General features: G+C 38.0%; 1 protein-coding gene across 5 annotated transcripts in view; it reads left to right on the top strand.

The window, feature by feature from the left end:
• The window catches only part of LOC108134957 (integrator complex subunit 3 homolog), a 78,058-nt gene extending 61,316 nt beyond the window's left edge, over nt 1-16,742 (top strand). For all 5 annotated transcript variants that reach the window (XM_041710145.1, XM_041710146.1, XM_041710142.1 and 2 more), the window contains 4 exons: nt 15,807-15,951; nt 16,013-16,138; nt 16,194-16,382; nt 16,438-16,742. In XM_041710145.1, the coding sequence (XP_041566079.1) occupies nt 15,807-15,951; nt 16,013-16,138; nt 16,194-16,382; nt 16,438-16,509 (532 nt within the window). In that variant the 3' untranslated portion in view covers nt 16,510-16,742. The remainder of the gene's footprint in view (nt 1-15,806; nt 15,952-16,012; nt 16,139-16,193; nt 16,383-16,437) is intronic.
• Nucleotides 16,743-22,249: the final 5,507 nt, after the last annotated feature.

Raw genomic sequence — 22,249 nt, 5'->3', positions numbered from 1 at the left:
GAAAACATCTAACATAGAGCTACAGGTACTTGTGAAATGCGTAGGTAGTTGACAGTTTACCAAGCTTAGGCCAAGAGATTTAAAGTCATTTTGTACACTTTGTTCTCTGATCATATTGCTATTAAGATCTCCAGCCAGGATTACGTGTTCGTACGCCATAGATATGTCTGATACGGAATCTAAGAGATCAGTATATTCGGTCATTCGATGGGGTCTATAAATACAACAGATTAACATTTTTGATTTGGAACTAGGATCTACGACTTCCAGAAACAAATATTCAACTCTACCTTCGATCGGGTTTGATTTAATTAGCTTCGAAGTGTATTTGTTGCTTACAAAAATCGCCACACCACCTGCGTGTTCTAATCTGTCTGACCTATGCAACACGTAGCCATAACATTCAAAAGGGACGTCACTGTAGCCACTTACAATGCATGTTTCTGAAACACACACTATATCAACATTTGATCCTACAAACAGTTCCCTAAACTCATCCATTTTTCTGACCAAGCTTTGAGCATTTATGTGGACAATCTTCAGACCAACTTTTTGTTTACACAGAATTCTCAGCACACTGCTCGCTGTTGCATAATTTGTACTGACCTTCATTAATAGTGGGGTATAAGGTAAATTGGGAAACGCACATATGAATTGAGAAGGCACAAGCTAGATTTGAACGACAAAAGATTACCACTCTTAAAAACTATAAAAATAAAGAGATCAGCTGCATAAGAGATTTTGGGCAGCACGAGGGGTAACTTCGGCAACCAGTGCGCTGAATTCAGAGAGGGCGAGAGCAGACTCAGCAGCCGTGATCGCTGAGAGCTCATCAAGTTGCTGGATAATGTAAATGTCCTCTCTCCCACTGCACTTCACGTGCACAATCCCACGGCGCGTAAAAACGGCAGCAAGAGATTTCTGCTTCTTCAAACGCATGGCTTCTTTAAATATGAGGAAATTATCTCTCGTGAGCTGCTCATTAACATAGAGAGAGGCCGGCGAGTCAAAGCCCAATAGATGTATGCTCAGTTGCTGTTTTGTTGTGCGTCGGAAATCAGCCAGTGCGCGAAGAAGTGAAACTTTTTCCCTCGTAGTTTCCAATTTTATCAGAATTGGCGGGTCGAATTGAATGAATTTGAACTTTGCGATTTTCGGACCCTAAAAATGTCGCGGACTCTCGGAGCCGGATCAAGGTTTGTCGCGAAGCAGAGCTTGTTAAACAGCGGCCTTAGTTTCTCTCCGTCAACAAAAGGAACGCCATGAATACGCACTGCGCACGCCTCACTTTCGGCACGCTGTGCGTCAAGCTTACCTTGCACCTTGCCAATTTGGGATTTTAGGGAGCGCAGCTCCTCAACCTCCTGCTCCAGCTGCAACATGCGATCGGCCATCTGCTTCATCTCCGTAGTGACGTCCAAGAACCGTTCCTGCAGCACCTCAAGCATCCTCTCCTCGACCTCTCGGATGGTGGACTTGATCAGCTGGGCTTGTTCATCAAAACATTGGTGAGGCAGTGTCATAGGAAGCGTCAGAGGGGCGCCCGCGCTTAGAACCAGAGGTTTCTTTCAAGCGTTTTCCCTCTGGCAAAACCATATTTTGTTTTGTTTTTATTCTTCGTTGAGCTGGTGTTGTGTTGGTGACGAGAGTTTTTCAATTGAGTGTTTTATGTGTCGAGTGTTTTGTCTCTGTGATTTTGTATTGTGTTATGCACTGTTACATAAATGATTTGTTGTTGCACTTAAAATTGCGGATTTATTAAGAACCATTTTTTGTAGCTTAGAACCGATTTATTCCGGGCAAAATGAACTTTTATGTGTTGCACTCTTATTTATGCTGCTGTAGTAAGCAGTTTTTAGTTTTTTTAAAGCCGTGTTTAAGATATTTTCGGTGTTAAAGCGGAGCTTCACAAAAGTTCGTCTATTCGATTCGATAACCAATATTTATTATATTTTTTAATATAATTTTTTCTATTTACCATCGTATGTATTCCATTTACCATTCCTTTTGACAGGCATGTTTTGCAACTTTCCAGAACAGCCTCAATATCGGCATATATCACCACCGGAGGAGATAATTTCTTGTGGTATCCTTTAAACGACGTTTTTGAATTAGGCTCCGGATAAATCGACGCCACTTTTTCGCATTCAAATTTTTTTGTGAGTAGTGTTTTTAACGAGATAACACTGAAGACAATTTTCACAAAAGTATCCTCCCGATTTGGCTTTGGAAATTTGTGACGAACATATTGTAAACACATTTGTTATATAGGCGTAGTGCATCATATTTTGGTTTATATTATCGATACCCAATAAGTTTATGTGGTTTGGTCTTCTTTCTTTTGTTTGAAGAGTTGATCCAACAATTTTTTCGCCAGCTTCATCAAATTTTAAAATGTTGATGCTGAAGTCTCAAAATGTCGGACACCAAGATTGTCGATTGGAAATATAATTCCCGAAAAATTCAACGTTATTCCGTCATATATAATAATTTCATCATTGATGTTAATGTTATAGTTTTTGGTTTAGTCATTTTTTCTCTTGAATATTTCCTTTGTTTTGGTGTTGAGAAACAAGCATTCTCATGGGCTGAAAATTCAATACTTGTTTGTATTAACGAACGCGAAACTTGTGTGACTGCAATAGGATTCGGGTAATTTATTTGCGATAATGACTTGTGAAAGTTAGCGAAATGCGACGACGAAAGGGAGTGGTTTTCATGAAGTTCCAATATCACTAAATTTTATTTAGTATTCCAATAATTTCTTTATTGGCTCCCGCTCTCGCCCTACAACTAGTGACTTCAATTTAAATAAAAGCGCCATGAATGCTATGAATGTTAGAATGCACCACCTAAAATAAAATACGCCAGTATTCTGCACGTTTATAAGCGCATTTCGGGCTCTTATTTTTTTAGGAGCCTGTAAGTAATCGCTAGCAGGAATATTTCGAGTTTTATAATGGTTGTTTTAAAATAGTCAAAATTGACTGCTCAATGTAAGTAAACATTCTATTGCAGAATTTAGCTAAATTACAATGTCTTCATAAATGTATAAAGATTTGTATGCAGTTCTAAAATGCTTTATTGTGCTAACTGTCTCTCCGTTATATCTTTGTTTTACATATGCACCATATAAACCCAAATGAAATTTTATGACTCTATTATCTATCATACAATGCTTAATAATTTCAATTGTATTTTTTGGCATTGTTGATAAAATTTATTTAAGTCTATCATATCTTTGACTGCACAATCAATTCGATATGATTTAACAGGAAACGTCGTCTCTGCTGTGAGCAAAATAATATTTACATTATTTTTAACTTCTCTGGTAGAAGCGTTTTTATGCTTATCTGTCAACATATGTTGACGTTCCCTGGTTGACATATACTGTTCACCACAAACTGGACATAAAAGTTCTATTCTTTTTTGGGTTGACTGGACTGATGTTTCTCCTTATCCTCCTCCGCTCTCAATCGCTTAAGGGCATTAGCCGAAGTTGAAGGTTGATCCTCTGGAACATTAGCCGGAATTTCCGGTATGTCATCTAGGACATTAACTGGAGTTTACTAGTTGATGAATTGATCGCTTTTGATGTTCTTTCCGGTTTCCTCCAGCAATTAAATCGTTGAAATCAATTCGCGGTCCTTCACAGTTTCTGTAGTGAGCGTCAAATTCATTATTTTTTTACAAGGGTAGAACATAAGTCGCACCTCGTTCATTTCGTATTCGACATTGAAACCTCGAAGTCATTCAATTATCAACTCCATTTTGATATGATATTTTTTACACATAGAACCAATCCGATTGGTTCTCGAATATAGAAACCCGCTTCAGACACCTGTCTAATGGATATCAGTGGTCAAATCAATACAAGGATGGGTAAAAAGTTATCGGGTGGTGAACGTGGTGTAGGAGGGTTCAGGTTGTAGGTAAATATTGATGGTGTATCTACCTTGTCCTTAGGTTAGGGTCAAAATTTGCTTAAGATATTGCCATGCAACCATCACCATTAGAATCGTGAAGTATACCACTGGAAAGGTCTTGAAAAATGCTTTCGAATGATACCAATAGTGGTGGGGACTTACGGGAGCAGCGAGTCCGGCTTATCCTAGACAAGCACCACGGGTTCGGGGTGTCTTAACTAGCCGCTCCTGACCAACGCTCCGACCGCTGCTCATTTAATCAAAACTATTAAAACCAAAAGTTGAAGTAACAACGGGTCTTTTGCCGATGATACAGCATTTCACATTCGGACAGGAAACTGGGTAAACCATTTACATAGATTGCGAGCAACATAGGGCCTAGTAAGGATCCCTGTGTAACTCCTCTTGACACATGCTTAAAATTGGAAATATTTTTTCCCGCGGATTCGGCTTGAAGTCTGTTGGACAAATAAGACCTAATCAACTTGACTACAGTGCTTGAAAAATTGAAAAGATTTCTTAGTTGAATGTTTTGATTCACAGAATCGAAAGTCTAGCTATGATCAGGAAGAGTCAGGAGAGTAACGTAATTTTGGTCGATTTGGTGGCAAATATCCTCTACAATGTCAGTTATGGCCGTAATACAACTTCTTCTTTTACCCTGACTGTTTATTGTGCAGTAAAAAGTTGCTTTTTAGGAAACATTGAATTTGTACAGACATAAAGGTTGCAACAACTTTGGAAATAAATGGTAGGATGGAAATTGGTCTATAGTCATTGTTGGGCTTTGGTATCGAAATTATTTTTGCTCTTTTTAATACCGTCGGAAAAGAAGAAGTAGTTAGATGAAGGTTATATATGGCAAAATAAACGGGAGTAATATTTTTCAAAATGTTGGGCTAATATTGTCTAGACCTTCAGCACTGGACTTTACTTTAAGGATACAAGCAAGGACATCAAATTGACCTACGCAAATGAAGCTAAAACTTTTATCACAGTGTGTTCTGGAACTCAGATACATCGATGGATGAAAACTTGTGGTTAAGTTCTTCAACATTGACAGTTTGATCAGTTTTTGTGTAGCTTTACCTATTCCGAAGCTATTAAATTCTCTCAATTTATGTTTCATTTAGGGAAAGTTGTTAAATTTGTTTTATAATGGGATCATTAGCTGAGCGTATCTTCTTAGTTACCGCTTCTCTAACCATCTTAAACTGATTATGAAAATCGTCAGTATGTCGCTTCCATTTAAAGTAAGCGGTATCGCGCTGATAATTAATGTTTGGTTAGAGTTTTAGTTGCGATGGCATGCTTTGGCACAAACAAATCTTTTTGTATAATATTCTGAAGCATTTTAAGAATATAAGAATGTTTAATTCAAGTGCCGAAAGCGGCCGAACGACTTGCAATCATACGAAAAGGTAAATTAACCTCAATTTTTAAAAAAAGACGTGCTTCTGCTGTTGTTGTAGTTTGTTGCCGTTTGTTAGTTTGTATTATCGTTTGTTGTTATTTTTGTGTTATGTTTTGTGTTTATATTCTTTTCTTTAAAATAAAAGCTAGTTATTTCCTTAGGAGTGCCAATTTTCACGATTGCGTTCAGTTCTGTGTCTGTATGGACAACTATGTCCGATTTCAATAATATTAAAACCGAAACTCGAGAATTTTAACTATTACTAAATCTTAAAGAACTATACAAAAATAAACCTATGAAAGCTATGGATATAGTGGTACGATCTGGCCAATTCTAGTCCTATATATTTATAACATTTTTCTAGATTTTTGGTACAAGTTTCAAAGGGATAGCCGCACTAGAAGTATTTAATGCCGCGGCTCCCATACAAGACCGACCATTGTTCACTGTGCAAATATACAGAAGAAAATCTTAAACTCAAGATCTTTGAGAGAGAGCGGGGGAAGAGCTAAAAAGCGGGAGCGTAACACCGATTGACTTTGATATTAGCACCACTAAGTGAGAGAGACAGAGAGAGTATTATGTCAAGAGCGTAACAAAGTTTAAATTTTGTCGTTCCAAACAACTCCTCAACGATGTTTAACTCCTCAGAGAAAACATTAAAGAGGTAGAAAATTAGAGCGCTTGCCGTTCTATCAGCGTCCAACAAATGAGAGCGACAGAAAAGAAAAATTAAAAACCAATCTCCAAACTAGATGTTCAAAGGGATTTAATTTATTTAACACAAATTAAGCACAATGCACACGCGATGTATTTATTATAAAATTTCATCCTAACGCTACAAGTTTGGAACTTATAACTTAATGCGCTAGTCACTAAGAGTTGTAAATATTTAATTGTTACATTATACTTAAAACTAATTTTCATAAAAACTAACCTAAGTCGCCTTCTATTTTTACTTTAATATACGTAATAGTGTTTTTAAGGTGTGTGAATAATTTTATCTTGAATTGCGTGGCACTGCTAATATTTTTAAGATGGTTTGGGAGCTGATTCCATGATCGAATAGCATTAATTAAAAATTGTCTTTCGGATGTCAATGATCTAGGTCTTATGCAAGTAAGATTGTTTGCTCTTCTAGAGGATGTAAATTGAAGTTTTTCGAAGAGATACGAAGGTTCTTTTTGGAAAATAATTTTTTGCAGAAAAATTAAGTTTCGCATCTTTATCCATTCATTTAGCGAGATATCGAATATTTTCAGCGAAAATTCGAATACGTGATCTGTATGTGGTTGGATGAATATATACCTGGCTATGCAATTAAATATTACTTTAATTTTGTTCTTACTGGTAGTGTCACAGTTTGAAAAAACTTCTACTCCATAAAATAGCGCTGGAACAATGCAGGTTTTAGCTATTAGTAAACGTATATGGGTGGGCAGGCAATTTTTAGTTACGGATAATGTCCGTATTATGCCATATGTTTTTCCTACAGACTTTGTAATATGATCATTCCAGGTAAGAGTTCTGTTGAATGTAAAACCTAAGTTTACAGCTGTATCAACGTACTCAAGTGGCGTGCTATTCATACTCAGTGGCTGCAAATTCTTAAAAATTATCGTTCTTTTACTTTTGACAAGACATTTTGATTTTGATGGGTTGATCCCAAGTCCATTGTTGCCGGTCCACTCATTTACACGTTTAAGTTCTCTGTTACAAACATCTTTACATTCATTTATTCTGTTTAAAGGACGACTCACATACATTTGGACATCATCAGCATACAAGTGTACATTACATTCAGATAACGCATTGGGAAGGTCATTAACATATAAGGTAAACAATAAGGGACCAAGCACAGACCCTTGGGGTACACCACGATTAACATTTTCGTATGAGGACGAAACGCTAGACAGTACAACAGATTGACGACGATTTTGTAGGTACGAAGACACAAGTTTGACAGAAGTTTTAGAAAACATAAACATATTACGTAGTTTTGCGTAAGGCAAGGCCTTACTATAGTCCAGTAAAACTAAGAGTGTAACATTGTTTTCGTCTATTTGTTCCCTTATGTCGTTTTAAAATAGCTGAGGTACAGCTTCTGTTTTTCCTAAAATCAGACTGATTATTAGTAAGCATTGCATTGTCGGACATAAATTTATTAATTTGATCAGCCATTAGATTCTCAAATACCTTTGATAGGTATGGTATGATGGAGATGGGTCTGCACTCATTATTTGATTTAGGAATCGGAATTATTTTTGCCGCTTTCCAACAGTCCGGATAAGTAGACTTTGTCAGTACAGTATTAAAGGTATAGGTTATGTATGGCAGGATTTTTGGCAGTAGAATTTTTATGAATTTAGGGTTTATGTTGTCAGACCCAGTGGCGTCACTCTTAATTCTTAGTATACTTTGAAGGACATCACACTGATTAACACACAAAAACCTAAATCTAATATCACAGACAGTTTCACGTACAAATCGTGGATTCAGATATTTATTTTCAGTGATTTCAGGAACTTTTTATTAAGTTCATTTACATTCATGTCTTGTTCAAGTCTTGGTTTAACTTTGCATATTCCCAGGTTTTTAATTATTTTCCATGTCTGAGCAGTGGAAGATGCGTTGTTGAATTTATGGGAATAGAAATTGTCTTGGCGGTGTCAGTACGTTTGGTCACTTTTTTTCTCAATTCATCTCCACTTATTGTACGCCCCGTCACTCTGTAATATTGCGTTTTTTATGTTTCTTTGGAACCATGGTTTTTCAGAAAAACGAATAACTTTGCTACAAACAGGTACAAGACAGTTATATAAATAACAAATATTGTTTTGTAAAAGGTTAACTTGTTCGTCTACTTCGGAAAGGGAATATATGTCATTCCAATTGCACAAATTAAAGGTGGAGTCCAAAAGGTCGTAGTTGATATTTCTAAAGTCCCTAAAAACTATTGGATGGTCAAGGTATTGTACGTCAAGTGCGTAAGTCAAGTATATGAGGTCGTATTGTAGGTCAAGTGCGTAAGTCAAGTATATGAGGTCGTGTTTTGAAATCCGATGGGACAATAAGTTGGTCATATGTAGCTACTTTGTCTGTATTAGACACAAAAAATAAGTCTAAAAGCGAGATGCGGGTTTTGGAAAAAGCGTAGGGGACACAAAGTTAACCAACTTCATACCCAGCGATTTCATGTCCTCTGCTATTAAAATCGAGTCTGAATAATTAATTGACACATCAGGAATGATGCTTAAAAATTGTTCATAGTCAATCCGGCAGTTAGGTCGGTATATACATCCAATTAGTAGCTTATCAGCATATCTTTGGCATCTAATTTCTATAAATAAGTTTTCAATTGCACTACTGGTTGAGTGTTTACATATAAACGTGGAACATAACTTTTTACTAACATATATTGCAACCTCATCCCCATGACTATCACGATCAGAGCGATGCAAATTATAGCCATCACATTCAACTAAAATATCACATAAGTTAGGAACAAACCGAGTTTCAGAATCACATATAACATCTACGCTCGAATTGATAAAGAGGTATCTAAATTCTTCAATTTTTCGTGTGAGGCTTTGAGCATTTATATGACACACATTAAGAACAGCTCTCTTCTTTCCGAGAACCCTTAACATCGCATGGCTATTTGATCGATTTTGATTTATGTTTATGTTGTTGTTGTTGCTGTCACCCATTTTAAATTTTTTAATTGTAATATTAGCTGCGCTCGCAGTCTATAAATATTTATGACATAAAGACACACCACACATTGATTCCAATCCTAAATAAATATAATACAACTACTGATAATTTCACAACAATGGAATATAAATATAAGCGCCTCGTAGGTACGAAATGAATTATCATTTAATGTCCCAGAACTAGCAGCTTCCAGCGCAGCTAATTCATCGGGGGTGCAAATCTCCATTTGAGCCAGTTCGCCCAGGCTTTGCACGCAAATGGCCTCCCCTCCCTCTCTCTCCTTTACGAAGATATCTCGACGGCGAGAGAAAAGAGCTGTTAGGCGCTTCAGCCTCTTGACATGCATCGCCCGCTTGAAAATTTCATATTTTGTTTTGGTCAGCTGTTCGTTTATATATATAAACGCTGGCGAGGCTAGGCCGATGAGCTTTAAGCTCAGTTGCGTTTTGTTTTCTTTTCGGTATGCCCCAATCGCACGCAGCAGTGTCTCCTTATCGTGCACGTGTTCCATTTTAATAATTATAATTGGATCAACTACTGTACGGGTCGATTTTCGCGGTCCATTCGAAAAATCGTACGTACTTTAGGCGGCGGGGTCAGTTTGAGAGAGTAGTGCAGTGCGTGAAAAAATGCTTTCACATTTTCCCCCTAGACTTGTGGGACCCCATGACAACGCAAGTCACTGGCGACTTCAGACGCCGCCTGTGCGTTGCAGGAGGCCACACACTTTGCCTCCAAATCGTCAACGCGTTGATCCTGGCAGTTTTTGGACAGTTTCGCCAACAGCTCCTGGACCCGCTGCCTCAGCATCCCCATCTCTCTCACCTTGCTCTCCAATTGAGTGACTCTCAGTGAAAGTTTGTTTGTTCCAGAGTGCCGGTTATACGTGCCTCGCCATCACGGATCTCCCCTGCAAGACTTTCCTTTAGCTCGGAAAATCTGAGGTCGATCGTGTGAAGCAGTTGAACATCGGAGTCACGGGCTCCCTTCAGATCGGAGTGAGTTTCCTCTAAGTCGCTTTGTTGCTGAAGACATATTTGTGTTGGTGACGCGAGTTTTTCGGTTTAGTGTTTTGATGTATTGAGTGTTTTGTCTCTGTGCTCTTGTGTTTTGCTATGCACTGTTTCTTTGATGGTTTGTTGTTGCACTTAAAATTGTGGATTTATAAAGAAGCGATTTAATGCTTAAAACCGATTTATTCCGGGCAACAAGAACTTTAATGTGTTATACTCTTATGTATGCTGCTGCCGTAAGCAGTTTTTAATTTTTTTAAGCCGAGTTTAAGGTGTTTTTCGGTGTTTAAAGCGTCTATTCACGTCTATTCCTTATGAATAAATTAAACAAAAGGCGTTCTGTTATTTAATAAGTTTGAATGTAACCCCGTACGATAAAAAGGAAAACTTCGGAGCGCAAAACAAAATCACAACCGTTCACTGTGAAGAGCGAATGATCTTCGTAACTTGTAACAAATTTTGTATCTTTCTCGTATGTCAATTTTACTGATTTTCCCTAGGACTCTAACTAATGAAAATTGTATAATAAGATTAACTTATAAACATTATTCTCAAGTTCCTTTTGTTGTATGAAATTCAGCCCTGTTCCAGTTTTCACTTCCGAAAGATTCACAAGGACTCGATTTTCCCAGACCAGTTCCAGTTTTCACTTCCGAAAGATTCAAACGGAATCTAAATTCCCTCTGTTAAATCTCTGTTTACTTCCGAAAAAGTCGCACAGAAGCTTTCTCCAAGCAATTGGCTGGCGGATTCAATTCCGCAAGCACAGAAATTAAATGATTTAAAATACTTTGCGATAAGTAGAAGCGCAGATGATATTTCTACCTTGTTCTTTGATATTTTAAGAACAATTTTGCTTTAAAAATTTGTTTTATAAAAATTATTTTGTGGCTGCGTCTCAGAATCGGTTCGATCCTAGCCTTCAGCATTTTTACAAATGCCCCGCCCCTGTTACGAACGAGTTTAAGAGAAGACTGCAAGGGTTGTCATGGTACGAAAAAAACAGTATTTTCTTGGGACTTATTTTTAGCACTCCTTTTTGTGTTCGTTTAAATATGGTCAGATAGGTATTTAATAAAACTCAAATTTAAAATTTATTGTACAATTTTATGTATTATTTGTGCGAAACGTGTTTCGTGGGGTCCTTTTTCATCGCCTCCGGTCTCAAAACAATTTGTGAAAAGTTTACAACACTGACACCAGAAGTTTCTATAACTGGCTAAAAAGCGATATACAAACATTTAAAAATATGTTTTGTGGTCGCCAATGCCAGTTCCTTCGATTTTATGCGTTCAACTAGTGTACCATTAATACCAATAGCCAGGGGACACCTCGTTATCAAACATCAAAAGTTATTCCAATAGGGGACAGCTGCCAGTCAGATGATTTTGTTTAGGAACAAAATATACCAAAAGAATTTAATTTGTTGTTGCTCAGCTCGGCGATCGAAGCCTTCGGATTAGCGTAAAAAGTAAAGCCTATGCAAGTATTATTGTTCTGCTCAGAGACAGAGGAAGCGAATGAAGAGAATGAGGAGAGCACGCGAAATTGTTCTTGTAATTGGCCTTCGCTATGTATATGTATATGACTTTGCTCTTCTTTTATCAATTAGCTATCTAACAAAAAAAGAACATGAGTAATGGGCTTGGGCACCCCTGGTCTATATTCATCATAGGCTTTTGGAATTGGCATGATTTATGCAATTTTCAAGGAGTTGGAGAAAGTCGACGTGGTAATCGCGGCATTAAACACTTTTTCAAAAAGTACTAGAACAAAAGTTTTTCAGCTCGAGCTTCTTAATACATTAAAATTTGTTTTGGAACCCTAAACATCGATTTGATTTAACAAACAAACAAACAAAGCGGTGGACAAAAGTTTTCATTTGCGATGCTTGAGAAATCGTATTTTAAATCGTATTTTAAACCAGAATACTTCATCAAACTTTTTGCTTAACCGGCCCCAAAAGCTCCAAATAAGAAACAAAAATGTTCGCACTTTCACTTTTATTTCTCCTGAACCAACAGACTTTTTTAAGGTCTTAGTATGCACAAACTCTTATTAAAGCAATACCTTTTGATTATCGTGTCATTTTTGTAGGTCTCGGAATTAATGGAAGCTAGAGAGTTTGGAATTGACACGCATCTTCTGTAAACTCTGACGCAGCCCAAGTATTTTTCATGTTAGACCAAAGTTATTGGTTTGTGTTTGTGTGTGTTTCTGTCATATCTTTTGGCTGACACAAAAATTTAAAAAATCGAGCTATTACTTTTATAAGCTATTGCATTTTGTGCTTGAAGAGCAGCGGATAAAGTCTGTCACATCACCCTGATTCATGTTAGACCTTCGTTATTAGACTGTGGCTGTGTGTTTCGGTAGACAAATTAGAAGTTACTTTAGAAATTTTGAGCTATGAAGTTCCTGCCGCCGCTTTGCCCTTTTTCGGCCACTGCTCTGCCAGCATAACACTGTCCTATGCTCGTTATATAGGGTCGCGGTGATCGCTGGTGTACGTACAGTGACAGAACGAAAAAACTGTTAGAGGGGGGTGGATGTGCTGAACGCTCTTAGCTTTTAGTGGTGGCAATGCAGTTCGACAAAAATTTTTAGCTGAGTAACATCTATTCTTTCTTGTTAAAAACTGAAAAAAAATATATATATTTCGGTTGTGTAGCAACACAAATAAATATGGCCTCATTTATTTTTTTCTGGAACATGAAGTGATATAAATATTTCCGGGTTTTAGGCGTGAATTTTAAAATAACTATTTTATTGTGTAAAAACTTTAGTTTTAAGTTTTTTTTACAAACTTCTATATTAGGAAACCCATCCTTGTATGTATTGGAAAGTTAAAGAACGTTTTAATTGTAGTGAAAGAAACCGAAATCGGTTAAACACGAGTGTCACCCATAAAAGCAAGAGATTATCAAGACTTCATTAACAATTCCTATTTACTGCACCAGCTGCTGACGGATTCAGAAATAGTGCTGCACTGGCTGTTTGCACCACCACGGCACTGGAACACATACGTCGGCAACAGAACGGCTGAGATCCTGAATGAGTAGACTCGTAACTGCTGGAGTCATGTCCGCTCCGAGGACAATCCTGCCAATCGATGCCCTTACCCATCCAAACTTCTTGAGCATTAACTTTGGTGGAAAGGGCCTATCTTGGCTGGCCAAGCCACAATACGAATGGCCACCTTCATCCAACAAATTTCGCGTTTCGAAACTTCCGGATGCCAACAACGAGGAACGTTTAGCAAAACCTTCAATTTTACATAGCCTTTCTAATGAAAGTATCGAACTTTTACTCATCAACACGAATTCACCATGGACGCGTCTTAAAAAAATAACTTGCTATTGTTATCGCTTCATCGTACGCCTTCGTTAAAAGCAAAGGCATGCTTCTAAGTACCTCAGTTCAATGGAGCCAAATCCTTCGGCATATTCTATGAATCATTTTTTCAAAAAGAGTATACACAGTTATGAAACGGCCAGCTCCACGCAAAATCGCAGCTGATTCGTTTTGCTACATTTGTGGGTGATAATAAAATATTAAGAGTTGGTGGATGAATTGAGAAGTCGTACCTTAACTACAACGCCAAGCATCCTATTCCAAATAGCTCTTCAATCGCTGGGTTAATTTTCCGACATTTTCATGTGATGTATCTGCACACTGGAGTGGATACTACGAATCTTCGGCAACACTACTGGGTTGTGGGATCCCGCAACATTTTAAGAAATATTGTATTCCAGTGCAAACGCTGTTTCCTACAACGAACAAAGCACAAATAGCCAGATCATGTGAGATCTTCCTATTCCTCGAGTTACAGGCTTACATTTACATTTCTGGCCCAATTTCAATTAAAGAAGCAACTGGGTGCACACCACGGATCGGAAAGGGATGGTTCCTCATATTCGTATGCCTATCAACTAAGGCACATCACATCGATGCTGTTAGTGACCTAACTACCAAGGCCTTTATCGCTGCATTCAAACATTTTATTGCCTGCCGATAAATATACTTTTATTTAGTTCTCATTCGGACCGCTTTATTATTGTATTTTGCCTAAACAGTTATTTTTACCTCATCGAGCTGAATGGGAAAATTTAAAAAGTGTTGAATGCTTATTCATTCGTCATAAAATTTGATATCAGATATTTTGTATATTGAAGGTGCGTCCGTCACGACTATTTTACTTCGATAATAGTTTTTTTTTGTTTAATATCAGATGTTTTATTTTGAAATATAGCCAATATACATAGTCGAATGCTTATTAATTTTTTTATACAAAATTTGATGTCACATATTTTGTATGTATAAGGTGCGATTGTCACGACTGTTTTAACTCGTTAATAGAAGTTTTTGTTTGAATTTAGCAGTTATATTTCAAAATATAGTCAAAGTGCCCCAATATTATTTCCATGCTTAAAAAAAAACGTTTAGTTATACTTTAGTACTAATTTTATTTTAACAAACTGCATTTGGCAAGACTTAAAAGCTTTGCCTTAAGTTTATATACCGTTGCAGCTATTCCAAAAAGTATATATTTTATATTTTATTATTATATATTTTTTAAAACAACAATAATACGATTTTTATGATTTTATGTTTAAAAAGCAGTATATTCAAATCAATTCAAAAAAGCGAATTTATAAAATTTTCATATTTTTGTCCGATTGTTTCCACGGGAGCTGTACGATACAGTCGTCCGATAGGACAGTTAGCGTAGGAACGAAAGGACAAAAAGACGGATATGGCTAGATCGATTTTCTTAGTGATGGTGAAAAGGCCGGGAATGTGTCCTTCTGACTGAAATTATATCAACATTTGTAATAATATAAACATTAAGGAGAAAGTTGTCTGGCTCCCAATAAAACATTAAATTTGCTTACATCTTGCTCACTTATTGCAAAGTATCGGATTTCATGTTGATGACCTGCCCAACACAAAAAAATATATTCCAGAATTCTAAAGCAAGTCCTTAACATTTTTTGAAGCTGACAAACGAGCACGACAAAATTTTCACTTTGAGATATACCAAACAAAGTTTTATTTTGAATAACTTTTGAACGGAGTTTCGGATCCAAATCGGGTGTCATTCGACACGTATTTAATAGAATTTAAACTGTGCTAAAAAAGTGGAATATTTTATCAACACCCGCTCAAGAACTCCACTTAAAAAATTTTTAAGTATGTCACATTCACCGATCATTCTCCAGAACTAATTAATTTTCTTAAAGTCTTGGTATGCAATCCCTATTTTTTTAGCAGTACCTTTCGATTGGTGTATTACTCGTTACGATCGGACCATCACAGCAGATCGGACCATCTCCTATGCAGACGCTCTCACATGTCGTCCATAGTGATATTGTAATATCTTTAGTGATTTTAGTGACTGGACCGTTTTTCTTAAATTGTTTGTCTATTGCATAAAATGCACAATTTGGTTGGGACTTCCCATAAAAATGGCTGGTTCAAAGTTTCTTTAAAATTTACTACGTCGTTTTATTGTTTTTTGGGTTTTATAAATCAAGGATTTCATTTTGAATCGACATTTTGAATTGAATATGTTATCTGTTCTAAGCGTTTTCATTAGACTTTCAGAATAAAAAACTAACTACTTTTAAAGATGAGATTAAAGGTACGTGCGTATTTCTAAGGTTTTTGTTTAAAAAGTGTGGCTAAAATAGAAAGTTAAATAAACATTTACTTTTTTATTTGTTTTATAAACAGGTTCTGGTGCCAACGGTATGAAGAAAAGCTGTCTGAAATTATTGCATCACTACTTACATCAAAATATCCGAGTTCATCTCCCAACAAAAGAAAACGACCATCAAAGGGGAATATCGTCGCGAGTAGTACTCCTTCTGCTGATCAAGTGCGTTTTAATGAATTATTTCAAACAATAAATTAATAAATTATACCAATCTTTGGAATAGGTATTATACCATCTAGAGCATTATAGAAGAAGTTGCAGGCATGGTACAGGTACTGGCCTTTACGTTCATGATATGATGCAGCGGGCACTGCAATCCGCGCACTCTCACAGTAATGAGGTCACAAAGGTACAAAAAAACATAATAGGTTACTTTTAATATTGAGCTAACACAATATCTGCAGAAACAATTTAGCGATCTGTTTGCACTGGCTGCGGAAGACGATACAACAGCAGTTGGGCGTCGCGGTGGAAGTGGCCGTGGGCGTAAGCAGCCTGTTGGAAAAAAGGATGTCAACAATCATAGCACCACCAATAAGAAGAATTCTGAAATGATGAAAACAATATATTCTTCAGATGAAAACTTCAGTGAGGTTGGTGAAATATTTTGATATTCTATTCCATTTAAATTAATGACATATTTTTAAGGAGGATTGGTCGAAACCTAAAATGGCACAAGTAGCAAAGAAAAGAAAAAAAGCTATTAATGATTCTGACTGACAGTTTGACTTTCAATTGCTGTGGCCTAGTTGATGTTACGCAGAAAAACATTTAAAATCCTCTTATCAAATAAATTAATAATATTAATTTGATTAGATTAACACGATTAAAGATTTTAAAATTAATACGAATGTAAACTTTAAGCAAATTAAAAAACTTTTTAATGTAAAACTTTCAATGTTATATTTTTTATTTTTACTACGAATAAAGTTGTCTTATAGATGAATTAAAAATCATGTTTATGATGGCGGCAACTTTGAAAACTATGTTAAAAATAAAAATAATACAGCTCGAGACCGCTCCGGATTGATACGCGATAGTTTTTCATGATTTCCGGCGTCTAGTCAGGGTATTCTAGTAAAATGTTACGTTGGCCCAGTCCAAATGATATGGGCCAAGGGCATGGCTAGGCTGGCTTTTTCGCTTGGCATTTATTTCGCTGCCTAGAAGTTCCGTTAAAAGCTGGCTCGAGCGCTTGATTGAAATGTCGGAAGCGTTTACCTTACATGCAAGCACTATCGTAGAGTCCAATAAAATTTCGGAGAGAACTGCTGCAGGTAGTTTAGAGAGAAGTGCGGTATGGAAATGGAGCATCTCGGTTCTTGAATGAAAGCAGGTTTATGAAGCAGCCGTCAGCCGCTTCGATACGAACAAAAATGGCAGCACCATAGGCGCTCTGCGATTCATCGCAAAACCCGTTGTACTGCAGTTTCGCTGCTGGATGAAATCGCACCCATCTTGGAATGCGAATCTCCTTCAGGGTTGCATACCATTTAAGAAAATTATGCCAACTTGTGACGAGATCAGTCGGGAGAGGCTGGTCCCAGCTTAACTCCCGCAGCCAAATGAAAATGTTGGCCCGGATGACGAAAGGCCAAATGGAGTTCTTTGATGGCTAGAACAGCGGACTGCTGGCAACCACACGCCAGCTATAACGTCGTCGACATACCCATGGAAATCTGGAAATTATGTCACTGGCTAATTGATATTGGTCAAGTACATCCTGAGCTAGCTGTTGAAGCACTCGAATGGCCGGAAATGGCGCACAACTAACGCAAAAAGTCACAGTGTTAAGCTCATAGTCGCAGAGCTTCCCTTCCTTATCGCGGAACAGGATTCTTTGGAAGCGTGTATGATCGGAATGGACGAGAATTGGCCGGTACATCATGGTGATGTCGGCGTTGAAGACGTACTTACTTGCACATTTAAGAGCCCCAGTCGCCGCGCGCAGCACGACAACAACAGCAGCAGAGGACGTCGACGACGATGTCGCCACGCTCAGCGCCCAGTGGCCCTGCTACTGGCCCATCGTGCGCCTCTATCCTGCAGCGCACGATTGTGAACATTCTTCCAAATGCGTCGGTTATGGTCGGTTCCAATGTAAAATGGTTTGACGCCCGAGCTTTGCTGGATCCATGCCGCCCCGTGAGTCGCATCCATTCCAATTTCCTTTCCATTCTTCCAATTTGGAGGGGGGAGAATGTTCATGTCGAACCAGGCTTGGTGCAACATCGCTGTCTTGGCATCACTGTTGCCCAACAGGGTAAAAACATCTCTCACCATAGAGGTATAGCCCTTAGCCCATATTTTGTACTTCATAAGCAAGTCCTGAATTTTAAACCTGAACCCAAAGTTTTTTTTATTGGACACGTGGAACTACTCAGTACGGCAAGGACCCGCCCCAAACAATTACTATGTATGTGGGGTGTGTCTGCTTTAAGGAGCAAGCATGCTATACGTTTACCCTAGACAACAACCATTAAGCTGAACGAGAACTATAAAAGATGTGAGATCCAAAAAGTAAAGACGAGAAGACTACAAATGAAGATTAAAGACGAACGACGAGGATGAGCAAGACGACGAGTAGACGGAGAGTTGATTTCAAGCCTTTGACGAGAGTGGTTCCAAGACGGTAACCAAGGACGTGAAGACGAGACTAGTGAAAACCTAAAAAAAAACCATGTGTGTTACAATCTGCGTAAACTTCTAAAACTTTATTTCGTCGCTGTAATTTTACTTTTTTGAACAAACATGAGCCGTTTAAATGATTTCATAAGTGAAAATTTGCGCAGCAGCAGAAAAGCGAACATTGTTGCTTTGCACAAATACGTGTTTGAAAGAGCGGGAGATCGAAACAACCGCCAATAACTTCGAGACTTTTTCGATTTTGAAGAGACCTCGGAAAATTATCAGTAAGCTATATACAGCAACATCTAAGCGAACGAGATTTAGCATCGATCTGCAATGTTTTAAATATAACCTACACCGTTGATGACGTAGGACTTCACATATTTCGCAATCTGTTGCAAAATAGGCTTCTCGCACACAACCAAATCGACTGATCAGACGACGAAGACGAAGAAGTTGATGTGTTTGAGAGCGGAAGAACTACAAGAAACGACTTGACTTAGAAAGAAAACAGAATGCAAAATACGCGAATTTCTGCGAAAAGTGCGAACCAAGAACCGAAAACTTTTTGCAAAGACCTGGCAAACCGCGTTTCGCATTTAGCTTCAGCGATTTAGAAGACTCAATTCGTTTTTTCGGCGGTACTAACTCAATATCTATTGAATCGTGGTTAACTGAGTTTGAGAAACTGGCCGAGATCATGTGCTGGAATGAGGTGCAAAATATTCGAGAAAAAATCTTTGAAAGGAACTGCAAAACTCTTTGTAATGAGTGAGAGAGGTCTAAGCACTTGGAAAGCTCTTAAAACTTCTCTCTTAAATGAGATTAAAACTGTAGTAGGCAGCAGGAAGAGTGTAGTTTCGCTTACCTGTACCGAATGAAGGAGTTGGCCATTCGTGGTGAAATTATTGATTCAGTTTTAATACTGTACGTAATCGATGGCATAGACGGTGCCAGAAATTTGAGTGAGTTCAAAGAGAAGTTAAAAAGTTACGTCACAAAAAACGAAAAAGAGAAAAAGTGTACGACCGTGAGAAACCAAAGCGTAGCGAGGAAATGTTTCACAGCAAGAAAGGGGCAACAGTGAACAAGAACTTAAAAAAAAGAGGTTACCTGTTATAATTGTGGTGAAAAAGGACACGTTTCGAATAATTGTAAAAGTGGTACAAAATGTTTTAAGTGTAACCAGTACGGACATATTTCACGCAAATGTGACCAAAATGCAAAAGATGAGAACAGTATAGTGAACATACATAGAGTGCAGTCGAAGAGCAATTTCACGAGCAAGGAAATTTCTATTGAAAAAGGTCCGTGGCTCTCTTTGACACCGGTAGCAAGTTCAGCCTTGTTCAGCCTTCAAATTGATTGTTGGTGAGGAACTTTGCTTACATGCTGAGATTATTTTCAATCGTCACGGTTTGCAAGTGTGTAAAATGCCCAGTGACGACAAACAAAAAAACGATTTCGTAAACGTAATGCAAATTGATATGGCTGAAAACAATAGAGAACTTAATATTAACGAGCAAGCCAATGCGTTCGCGAAAACCGAAGTTCGTAAAATAATTACCAACTACAAGCCGCTTCACACAAAAACAACTAAAATCGAGATGCGCGCAATTTTAAAGAACGATACGCCAATTTTTGCCAGACCAAGACGATTGCCGCTTGCTGAGGCGCGCCTAGTAGAAGAGCAAGTAGAAGAATGGCTACAAAATGGAATCATCGAAGAGTCTGACTCCGAGTTCACAAGCCTCGTAGTAATGGTAAAAAAAAAAACGGGACGGCTCTGCGTTGATTTTCGAAGGATCAATAAGGTAATCGTTAAAGACCATTTTCCCCTACCTCTTATTAATGATTAACTAGACCGTCTACAAAATGCAAAGATTTTCCACACGATCGACTTGAAGAACGGATTTTCCAATGTACCTGTTTCAGAGTCAAGCCGAAAATTTACGTCCTTTGTCACTCAAAGTGGACAATATCAGTTCCTGAAGGTGCCCTTTGGCCTTTCGAACTCGCCTGGCGTTTTCCAGCGTCACGTTAACACTATTTTTCGGCAGCTGCTTTGCTTTGCCATACATCGATGACGTCATCATACCGGCTTTGAACGAAGAAAATGCAGTACTCAATGTGAAGGAGGTTATTGACACCTGTGCAGAGTATGGTCTTGAGCTGAATCTTAAAAAATGTCATTTTCTAAAAACGCGAGTGCAATTCCTTGGCCATATCATACCAAAAGATGTTTCCAACACCAGAGAAGATTAAGGCTGTGTCTAAATTTAAATCTCCGCAAACTTTAAAGCAGCTGGAAAGTTGTTTGGGACTTACAGGCTATTTTCGAAAATTTAATCGAGACTATGCTTTTATTTCTAAACCCCTTACAGACCTGACTAAGAACAATACCAAATTTTGTATGGCTCCGAAAGAAGAAATGTCCGTTAACAATCTGAAGGATATATTGACCGCAAATCCAGTTCTGAGCATCTACAATAAGAAACTTGAGACTGAAGTACACCCCGATGCTTCCATTGACGGATTTGGGGCAATCCTTTTGCAGAAATCTTTAGACGACGGTCAGATGCATCCAGAACATTGTATGAGCAAGAAAACCACTGAAGCTCAACGAAAATATACCAGTTACGAACTTGAGATTCTTGCAGTCATTGAAGCACTCACCAAGTTTAAAGTTTACTTGCTAGGTATCCACTTTAAAATAATACCCGACTGCAATGCTTTTACAAAAACTTTGGTCAAACAAGATCTTTGCACAAGTGTCGCTCGCTGGTTCCTATTTTTACAAGAGTATGACTATGAGGTAGAACATCGATTTGGAACTCGTCGATTTGAAATACGTGGACGCCCTGAGCCGTTACCCAGTCATGACAATTGTTGACCAAAGTTTATCATTAGGTATTCTAAAAACGCAGGAGCAAGATGAACATCTCAGAGCGATACTTGATATTCTCAACGACGGAAAAGAAGCCTACAATGACTATTTTTTAAAGGGTGGCATTCTTCACAAATTAGTCAGTGACGCTGAGTTAGTTGTGGTACCGAGAGACATGCAAAGGAAATCTTAACAAGAGCTTATGAGCAGGGTCATTTTGCGTCGAAGAAAGTTAAGGATCTGATCAGAACAGAGTACTACATACCAGGTCTTAAGGAAAAAATTCAGAAGGTCATAGATTGCTGCATTTCATGTATTCTGAGCAATCGGAAAAAAGGTAAACAGGAAGGACTACTGCACCCTCTGGACAAAGGAGAAGTTCCTCTACACACCTTTCATATCGACTTTTTAGTTCCGTTAGACTCAGCCAACAAGGATTACAAGCAGTAATTGATTCCTTTACCAAGTTCTGCTGGTTGTACCCGACTAAGTCGACTTCATCGAACGAAGTAATCCAAAAACTGCGTAACCAGAGTGCAGTATTTCGAAACCCTGCAATAAACATCTCGGATAGAGGATCCGCGTTTACTTCGCAGGACTTCTTAGAATATTGCGACGAGGAAAACATTAAACCCATCAAGTTGACCAAAGGACTCCACGCGTGAACGGGCAAGTCGAGAAAATGAACTCCACTATAATTTCAGTCCTCTCGAAATTAAGCATCGACGACCCAACAAAGTGCTACAAGCAGCAAACAGCAGGCGATAAACTCTACGTTTTCTAGATCCATCGCCACAAAGCCGTTCGAGCTTTAAGTAGGTAACAAAATGCGTACAAAGGAAGACATCAAGCTCCAAGACTTGATAAACAAGGAGGCGATTTCAGCGTTTAACGACGAGCGAAGTGCTTTCAGAGTTAAAGCTAAAACTCAAATCTCGAAAGTTC

The sequence above is a fragment of the Drosophila elegans genome, unplaced genomic scaffold (genome assembly GCF_018152505.1).
Source record: "Drosophila elegans isolate 14027-0461.03 unplaced genomic scaffold, ASM1815250v1 contig_801, whole genome shotgun sequence".
NCBI lineage: Eukaryota > Metazoa > Arthropoda > Insecta > Diptera > Drosophilidae > Drosophila > Drosophila elegans.
This window is presented reverse-complemented; position numbering and strand designations above follow the sequence as displayed.